Source organism: Notechis scutatus, chromosome 2, assembly GCF_049901735.1.
Source record: "Notechis scutatus isolate UNSWTSFEM ecotype Mainland chromosome 2, rNotScu1.2, whole genome shotgun sequence".
Taxonomy (NCBI): Eukaryota; Metazoa; Chordata; class Lepidosauria; order Squamata; family Elapidae; genus Notechis; species Notechis scutatus.
Window position 1 is genome coordinate 25,528,863 of NC_142010.1, and position 9,806 is coordinate 25,538,668.

General features: G+C 43.1%; 1 protein-coding gene across 2 annotated transcripts; it reads right to left on the bottom strand.

Annotated features, from left to right (window-relative positions):
• Window positions 1-217: 217 nt before the first annotated feature.
• Window positions 218-9,293, bottom strand: RACK1 (receptor for activated C kinase 1). Of its 2 annotated transcripts, XM_087953780.1 has the most exons (9): window positions 9,064-9,293; window positions 8,137-8,224; window positions 5,071-5,242; window positions 4,480-4,627; window positions 3,768-3,863; window positions 3,210-3,320; window positions 2,162-2,302; window positions 1,443-1,553; window positions 218-354 (listed from the first exon to the last, which is right to left on the bottom strand). In XM_087953780.1, the coding sequence occupies exons 3-9, from the start codon at window positions 5,226-5,228 to the stop codon at window positions 289-291; spliced, it is 831 nt and encodes a 276-aa protein (XP_087809906.1). In that variant the 5' UTR covers window positions 5,229-5,242; window positions 8,137-8,224; window positions 9,064-9,293; the 3' UTR covers window positions 218-288. The 2 variants fall into 2 exon arrangements, with proteins under 2 accessions (XP_087809906.1, XP_026542758.1); XM_026686973.2 differs by lacking the exon at window positions 8,137-8,224.
• Window positions 9,294-9,806: the final 513 nt, after the last annotated feature.

Consider the following 9,806-nt stretch of genomic DNA (forward strand, 5'->3'; position numbering starts at 1 on the left):
AATACAGCGATTATATGCCATCAAGTCAGCATCAACTTTTGGGGAAGACATAAATGTCCTCCATGATGATCTGTCCCTACTGATCCTTCAGATCTTCCAGAATACAATGAGGATCAGTCCAAAAAAAAAAAAAAAGAACCTACTTCTGCAGGCGAAAAGGAAATAAATGTTGGATATTAAGCTCCCTATTAAAAGCATGTCACTTCCAGCACACAAATCCTTATTTCTTTTTAATTGAATGTTTTGTACATAATAGTTTATGCCTTGAGGGTCAACAGCCATGCTCTCTCATCTGGTCCCAATAGTGACCTGCCAGACACGAACCAGGTTATCGGTGTAGCCAGCAAATAGAGTCTGAAAGGAAAGGGGGGGAAAAAATGTTAACAGAAGGATAAGGCTGCTAAAGGGTGAAATGAAAGGCTGACTTAGCATTCCTGTGGTACACAGCAACATTAAATCCCCTTTTCATGCATCCCAAATGCAAAATGTTGCCTATTAACTGCTTGTGCTAAGCCCCAGCAGAATGAGTCACAGAATATACACCAGGACACATTATTTAAACCTAAGAGAAGTGACTAGCTTCAGTTTGAAGGAAGGACTTGGGGTGAAATAAAGTGCAAGCCTTCCTCTTTGGTTCAGCGAAGTTGAAAGTGAGAAAAACAAACACAACCTGTAACCTGCATCCCGTGTACTAAACTCTCCTGTGGGTTGGCAGCCTACAACATCCTGTCTGTTTCTTGAGGTCCAACTCCCCCATTCAGCCGTTAAAACGTACCACACCCAAAGCTAAGGGAAACATTAAAACTGCCCATTGTCTACAACAGGGGTGGGGACAGATGGCCCTTTTATGACTTGTGGACTTTAATTCCAAGAATTCCTGAGCCAGCCATGCTTGTGGACTTGCTGGCTCAGGAATTCTGGGAGTTGAAGTCCACAAGTTATAAAGGAGCCACCTTTCCCCACCTCTGGTCTACATCAACAGCTGCATGCTGTTCAGTGCTCCCTGTTATTCCTGACATTCTCAACGCCCTGCAGTTAAGACATTCTATCTAAAGCACTTTGAATGGCTGCTAGCCCAAATGTTCTCTCATCTTCCTGGGTAATGTATTCAAAACCTCTGCACACAATGTAAGCGTGCTCATGATTTCAATCCTTGCTCAAGAACTCAATGATTTTATTTACTTAATGTAGTATACAAAAATGAATCATAGAAAGCATACCAATGATTTAGGAACTCAGAGACCAAGCATATGGGATTTTTATCCCCAACAACCACCTCGTCCCTTAGATGATTCCCTTTCAAAGAGAACCATGCTGCAAAATCCTGACGTGCAAGTTCTCAACTCAACAGTCCAGGTGTTGGTCAAGCGTCACCTTGTGGAGGTGGAGAAGGCAATTAATTACATGATTCTCTCAAGGCTGCTGGGATTCCCATATCTTACCTGCCCATCAGCAGACCAGGCCAATGAGGTGCACTGAGGGGGTTCTGCTTTGCTGCTCGTGGTGATAACTTCCTGCTTGAGCTCATCCACAATGATTTTACCTTCCAGATCCTGTGGGGAAAAAATGAGGTTGGAGACAAGAGATCAGAGAGGTAACCCTGGGTTTCCTCAATTTCCAACTATACTGAGGGCAACAGGCTCAGAAACAGCCTCTGGTTTTCCACATGGGAAGTAATGTCAGATGGCATTCTTGTGTTTCATCACAGCAAATATACAACTCCTTGCCCTTAAGCTTCTGAACAGACAACATAGATACATCAGAAGCATACAATGCTAACTCAAGAGATAGCTTTCCCCATCATCAACAAAAATTATAATATCTATTCTGGTACGCCAGTATCCCGATAATCCTTCCTTCCCATTCATCTCTAGTTGTTTACACTATGTGTCCCATCTTTAAGCCTGAGACAATATTTACACCATTCTTGGAACTGGTATGACAAATAAAAGTCTACAGACATCAGAGAGGCGCATAGGTATCCTCTCTGAATATCACACTAAGTTTTCCGGAAGGAAAAAACTTCTATTAATGTAAAATTAAAGCTCCAAAGGGAGGGGTTCTTTTTTGCCTTCTGTGTCACATTTATTAACTTTGAACTCCTGACCAGGGGTTGTCATACCTGTTCTTTTCACAGCATTTAGAATATGTTTCAACATACCCATATCTTGATGCTGGGACCAGTGGCAGCACACAGCCAGTAGCGGTTTGGGCTGAAGCATAAGGCATTGATGATGTCCCCACCATCGAGTGTGTAAAGGTGCTTGCCTTCGTTCAAGTCCCACAGCATTGCCTGCCCATCCTAGAATGGAGAAAGAAGTCAATAGATGAAACCACTTCAACCAATTCTTCTTCTTTATAAAGTTGCAAACTTCCAAATGCTTCTCTAAAAGTTAACAATTATACTCTCTTATTTAAACGATCAAAACGCAAGCTCAGAAATGAAGCTGTTCTCCATACACCACACAATCCCCCTTCATAATACAACACCCCTTGAGAAATTCCCTCTGACGCTAAGAGGGAATTTGGGCAGCTCAGAAACAAGAGTGGGGGTTATCTGCATGGGAGTCAGATGGCGCTCGTGTGTTTCATCATAGCTGAGCCAGATTTCCTGTAACCCTCAACCACCAAGAAAAAGGATGAACAATGTCACAGAGACGTTGCAAGCCACTAATTTCCAGCCTTCGCCCTGCCCTCTTTAAGACAAGGTACCCTATACCCCAAATATCCCTTTCTAGGAAAATCATCACCAAAGAAGAACCTAAGAAACTGCTTTTAATCCCTCACTATTCTTAGCTAGGAAGCGATTCTTGTCGCTCACTCTAAGAACACTATCATACTAAAAATAATTATTCACAAAAATTAAAATGTGGTGGCAGACTGAGACACATCAATGAGGATTCATCTTTCTCGGTTAAAGGGAAAGAAATGAATTGGCCCAACTAAAGACCTAAATCTCTCTTTAGGGATTCAGCTTCTGAGCCAATAATTGCAGACATCTATTCTAAGGATGCAATTAAAAATACAGGGAGGAGGACTTTCTCCTCTCATTTCCCAGGTCAGAGACAGGCAGTTAGTTCTAGCCAGATTCTTCTTCTCTGCAGAAGGTATCTGTCTAATCAATTTTCATTAAAGTTATCATTTTTAAAAATTGGGGGAAGATAGAAAAAGAAAACAAGGTGGTCTTTTAAATCACCCGACTGACTTACCTTGCCACCGGAAGCACACAGTGACCCATCAGGAGAGACAGTCACTGTGTTCAGGTAACCAGTGTGTCCAATGTGGTTAGTCTTCAGCTTGCAATTGGCCAAGTTCCAGACCTACAAGTTGGAGGAAACAAACCCATATAAGGGTTATTATTGTTTCAAGGCATGTGAGTTAAGAGTGAATGCTAGATAGCACACCTGCAGCATGTATTTAACCTTTGTTATTGATAAATCATTCTGCATTGTCTTTTTAATATTTTATAAGCCACCCAGAGTTGCTAAAACAGTGCAATGGTTGGCATATGTGTTTAAGCAATAAAATATAAATGTCTGTCAGTAGGTAAAATATTTTAGAGATATACCAGTTTGTGTTTCCATGAAAAAAAAATGCAGCATCTTCCAAGATAATTTTCAAGTGAAGAAAAGCCCACCCAAAAATTGATTTAAATCTATTTAAGGTAATAAAAAAAGGAGAATCTGTAAACATTTATTGCTGGAGGATAATGGAACATACTATTATAGAAACAGAGGCTGCAGATCCCGGTCAACGATTCCTCTCACCTTAACCAACTTGTCCCAGCCACAGGAAACAATGATAGGGTTGCTGCTGTTGGGGGAGAAGCGTACACAAGACACCCACTCAGAGTGGCTTTCGTCCTATGGGAGAGAAATAACAGGTAGAAAAGCATTTCCTCACCCAATCCTTTGGTGCTGGTTTGCTAGCAACACAATAAAGCAATCATTTTTTTAAAAAAATAACCCATTTCACTATTTTAAACTATATGTCTTATCAATAATCGGATTTCCACATTCTCTTCTCATTACTTTTGCCTATGCAATTCCTACCTACTCTTGTGTGTGTGACAGAAATTTATAACAAATACATTCCGAGCAGTGACACATCTTTGCCTATGAAATGCTAGTAAAGTGTCCAATACACTGCTACATAAATATTAATTAAAAGATGACCATAAGCTAACTGAAAGCATCACATTTCCTTTTCCAAAAGCGACCCACTTAAATGCCAAGGAATCTTTTCCTGCCTAGTTTATATCCCGTAGAACCACAGCTGCCTTTGAGGAAATGTTATGACTTCACTTGGTTGATCTTGCATTGAATAGAGCTGTTTCTATTAACAGCTAATTTTTTTGGTGCTTTACAGGTCAGACATGGCCGTGAGCCAACGGGAAATGTAGCTAAGACCAGCTTCCGTGTCACTTAAAGACTGTCACATCAAGTGAGCGTTAAGAGCATCTAATCCAAAGAGGCTTACTTGCACAGTGTACTTGCAGACACCTAAGGTGTTCCAGAGTTTGATGGTTTTGTCCCTGGAACCTGAGACGATCTGGCGGTTGTCAGAAGAGAAAGCCACACTCAGTACGTCCTTGGTATGGCCCACAAAGCGACGAGTGGTTGTGCCCCTGAAAGGAAGTCGATTGGACACGTTTATTTCCCTGCAGTGGAATGTGCTAGAGGAGCCCTCGATACTCAACACTTCTGTTCTTCACCATTTCACTGTTAAGAGCAAATCCTAGTATTGTCCCAAGTAAAACCCAAACTCATCCCTTAGGGATTTTAATTTATTATCAATACATTGCACAGTATTGCTTTTCAGGCTACTTAGCACTTGAATTATGCAACGTAACTGTATAGTCTTCAAAACAAACCGAACTAATTTTTCCCATTACTACACTGGCAAAATATATCAATGAAGCCGAGTGGAGTCTTTAGATGTCAGATTTAATCACTGGGAATGCAAGAAGCAATCGAGCAATAGAAAACAAGAAGTTCACAGGAAGTAAATTATCTCCCCCCCACTTTCCCGGAAACACAGAAGCAATTTTCATTTACAACTTGGACTCACGTAGTGAGATCCCAGAGGCGCAGGGTGCCATCCCAAGAGCCGGAGAGGGCAAACTGCCCATCTGAAGAGATGACCACATCACTCACAAAGTGAGAGTGGCCTCGTAGGGCTCTCTGGGGAATCCCATAGTTAGTTTCGTCTCTTGTTAACTTCCACATGATGATGGTCTTATCTGTAAAAGAACACAAAAGGGTTACTCATTACATTAAATCTCAAAGCAGGAAAACGCCCACAAAAGTGAAACCACCAATTCTCACCCCACAACCTTCTGCATCTACAGTCCTGAATTCCTTCCTTTCCCAAGTTTAATTCTCAGAGTGCCGACAAAGCCCAGGGGAACTCCACAGCTCAAGATGCAAGTGCAACAGTTTTAGTTGATTTAAGAGTTCTCCCTGGATCAGCAAAGGATTTTTTCCCATACATTGCTGGTAGAAGGCCAGTTAAAAACAATTTTCAAGCCACTGAAGGTGAAAGTTAACCCTTTGACGTAGAAGTGTATTCTACATACACTGCTCAAAAAAATAAAGGGAACACAAAAAGAAGACATCCTAGATCTGAATGAATGAAATATTCTTATTAAATACGTTGTTCATTACATAGTTGAAAGTGCTGACAACAAACTCACACAAAAATTACCAATGGAAATCAAATTTAGCAACCCCTGGAGGTCTGGATTTGGAGTTACACTCAAAATTAAAGTGGAAAAAAACACTACAGGCTGATCCAACTTTGATGTAATGTCCTTAAAACAAGTCAAAATGAGGCTCAGTAGTGTGTGTGGCCTCCACGTGCCTGTATGACCTCCCTGCAACGCCTGGGCATGCTCCTGATGAGGTGGCGGATGGTCTCCTGAGGCATCTCCTCCCACACCTGGACTAAAGCATCCCCCAACTCCTGGACAGTCTGTGGTGCAACGTGGCCTTGGTGGATGGAGCGAGACATGATGTCCCAGATGTGCTCAATTGGATTCAGGTCTGGGGAACGGGCCAGTCCGTAGCATCAATGCCTTCGTCTTTCAGGAACTGCTGACACACTCGAGCCACATGAAGTCTAGCATTGTCTTGCATTAGGAGGAACCCAGGGCCAACCGTATCAGCATATGGTCTCACAAGGGGTCTGAGAATCTCATGTCATACCTAATGGCAGTCAGGCTACCTCTGGCGAGCACATGGAAGGCTGTGTGGCCCCCTAAAGAAATGCCACCCCACACCATTACTGACCCACTGACAAACCGGTCATGCTGGAGGATGTTGCAGGCAGCAGAATGTTCTCCACGGTGCCTCCAGACCCTGTCACGTCTGTCACATGTGCTCAGTGTGAACCTGCTTTCATCTGTGAAGAGCACAGGGCGCCAGTGGCGAATTTACCAATCTTGGTGTTCTCTGGCAAATGCCAAACGTCCTGCAGGGTGTTGGGCTGTAAGCACAACCCCCGCCTGTGGACTTTGGGCCCCCATACCACCTTCATGGAGTCTGTTTTTGACCGTTTGAGCAGCCACATGCACATTTGTGGCACGCTGGAGGTCATTTTGCAGGGCTCTGGCAGTGCTCCTCCTGTCCCTCCTTGCAGAAAGGCGGAGGTAGCGGTCCTGATGCTGGGTTGTTGCCCTCGTACGGCCTCCTCCACGTCTCCTGATGTACTGGCCTGTCTCCTGGTAGCGCCTCCATGCTCTGGACACTACGCTGACAGACACAGCAAACCTTCTTGCCACAGCTCGCATTGATGTGCCATCCTGGATGAGCTGCACTACCTGAGCCACTTGTGTGGGTTGTAGACTCTGTCTCATGCTACCACTAGTGAAAGCACCGCCAGCATTCAAAAGTGACCAAACCACCAGCCAGAAAGCATAGGAACTGAGAAGTGGTCTGTGGTCACCACCTGCAGAACCACTCCTTTATTGGGGATGTCTTGCTAACTGCCTCTGCTTTCTACCTGTTGTCTATTCCATTTGCACAACAGCATGTGAAATTGAATGTCAATCAGTGTTGCTACCTAAGTGGACAGTTTGATTTCACAGAAGTGTGATTGACTTGGAGTTACATTGTGTTGTTTAAGTGTTCCCTTTATTTTTTTGAGCAGTGTATATGATAGTCATCGCACAACATAATTTACACCAGTCTTTCTCAGCCTTGATGTGTGGAGTTCAGCTTCCAGAATTGGTTTGGGGCATGGTTGGCTGGGGAATTCTGGGAGTTGAAATCCACACATCAAAAAAGGCCAAGGTTGAGAAACACTGATTTAGACCCTATTAAGAACATAACCGCCCAAGGACAAGACATCTGCCAAAATTTTTCCTTTTAAAAGTAAGCATCTTCAAATAAAAATGGGTCACTTTAACCATTTAGGAATGTTTCTAAATAGAGCTGTTTTGATCTCATTTTCAATATCAATTAATCAAGGACTTTCATATTCAAGTCTTTGCACATCTTTATTCAATCAGCAAACTTAACGTCCAGGATAGAAGAAACTCTCATTCCTCACATTCCAGTGTAATAGTGTCCCCTTTTTCATCATTTACTTGTGCATTATAAAAACATAGAAAAACACCCCCCCAAAACAGTTTTTGGGACTTCCACCTCTGCAACTTTCTAAACTTTTGTTACTATTTTTATCCCGTTCTTACAGATGACTTAAGATGGCAACACATCTAATACTCCTGCAACCTATTTTCCCCACAACAACAAAAAACCTGTGGGGGTGTTGGGCTGAAAGAGCGATTGGCCCAAAGTAACTGAGTCAGCTTTGATGCTTAAGGGAGTTATGAATAATTATCGCTGCTTCTTGGGCACTATAACCCAGTGTTTCTCAACTGTATCAACTTTACAAATGTGTGGACCAGTCAAGTCCCACTATTCCCCAGCCTGGAGAATTTGGGAGTTGAAGCCCACGCCTCTTCAAGCCATCAAGGCTAAGAAACGCTGCTATAACCTAATGTCAAAGAAGCTAGACTCCTTTTGGAGGAGAAGAGGCATAAATATCGAAAATGCTCCAAGGATGTAGCTTCAGTTGCTCTCAAGCGACAAATAAGTTACCCTAAAATGGACTTGCCTAATATGAAATACTCACTGGAGTTTTCCTGTAATCCAGGACAGGCCAATAGACAGGGTGATCTCAGTAAACACTTGTGATCCCAGTTGTTTGATAATTGCTAGAACTGGAAAATAAAGCTTTCTATAGCAAACCACTAAGAAAGTTACTATATAAGATTTTTTTTGGGGGGGGAATACCTGGAACAAATTTGTCTATGAAAATCCTTGTTGGTACAGTTCTGCACTTGATTCCAAATTACCAGTGCTAACCACATGCTCAGGCATTTTCATACTCAGGCTTACCTGGCTCATCACCACTTCATTCACATCGGGATTTTGCTGATACACCTTGGAATTCCAACTAAAAATAATGCCTTGCAAGCCCAAAATCTTTCCTCCCTGCACTAATGCACAAGCCTATGATTTCTAGCAGCCACATCTTCCTGAATTGTGGGCCACTGCTAGTGTTGTTAAGCATGCTGCTTTTAAGTATGAGCGAACAAAAAAAAAACAACCCAACAAAAACGTCCATTTTCTTTCTTGATCCTCTCCTATCCCATCATAATTGCAGGACGTGTCTTCAGATCTCATTGAAAAGATCAGTAGACAATGTCAGATGTAATCATTGGGACGGAAGTCTCTTCCCTAAAATTTGTAACCATCTCGCATTCTGAACTCAACACCCCATTTATTATTTGGCTTGTTGTAACTCTCTTTCTATCCCCCATTCTTCAGACACGATTTCTCCTTTAAATTGCCTCTACCCGACCCCGAGCAGTTTTCTCCAAAAGGAAAACTGATTCACCAGGTCGTGCAATCCACGCTGGCCTCACTGATCGTCCATGCAAAAAATTGTATCTTTTACGATTTCTTCCCCCGTCATGGTTTCTTCCAGTCTATTCTTTGTCCCGTCCCCCCCCGCCTCTGCCCCCCAAGTGGACTGGCCCGTCTTGCTCCTCCTTACCGCGTGAGGCGGAGAGGATCATATCTGGGAATTGTGGGGTGGTGGCGATCTGGGTCACCCAGCCGTTGTGGCCCTTTAGGGTACCACGCAGGGTCATCTGCTCCGTCATGGCGGTGGCTGAGAGACCTCGAGCTCCCGCGGCGGACGGAGGATGGCGTCGGATTCAGCGGAGGCCCTTCGCCCGGACCTGCCAACTCGCCCAGGCCGAGAGAGAGAAAGGAAGCAGCAGCGTCTTCCGGAAGCGGAAATGGTTTCTTTTCACGCTCTCCGCTGCCGGGCCGGGACCGTACAATATGGCTGCCTCCAGATATCGCCTGCATATTGAAGCTGGAAAATTTATAAAATCAATCTCTAAGAGATACTTCATTAGTAGCAAAAAAACTAATACTTCATTATTAGTCAAAATGTGTACGTCAGTATATTTAATTTATCAACCGGTAGCGATTGATTTCCTACAAAGCTAAGGTTTTCTCGGCTACTTAGTGCGCTAAAATCTCACTTATCGCGATGTTTGCGGCAGAATTTTTCCGCCTGTGGCGAGATTTTGATCGCCTCTTAAGGACTCTAGTGTCCTGTGATTGTAACTGGTGGGCAGAGTTTGGGAAACTTTCTGCTGCATAAAAAGTTTATTTATTTTATTTATTTATTTGATTTGTCAATCGCTTACAAAATTATAAGTATAAACATGAGTAAGAATACAGGAAATAGGTACGAATAAATGGGGACAATAGGACAGGGACGGG

Excerpts from the sequence above, each read along its gene's own strand:
- RACK1 (XM_026686973.2), bottom strand. The coding sequence starts at position 9,172 with ATGACGGAGCAGATGACCCTGCGTGGTACCCTAAAGGGCCACAACGGC. Across the intron at positions 5,243-9,063 it reads GATCCTCTCCGCCTCACGCG|ATAAGACCATCATCATGTGG; the intron begins GTAAGGAGGAGC and ends GTTCTTTTACAG. Across the intron at positions 4,628-5,070 it reads CGCCTCTGGGATCTCACTAC|GGGCACAACCACTCGTCGCT; the intron begins GTGAGTCCAAGT and ends ACTTCCTTTCAG.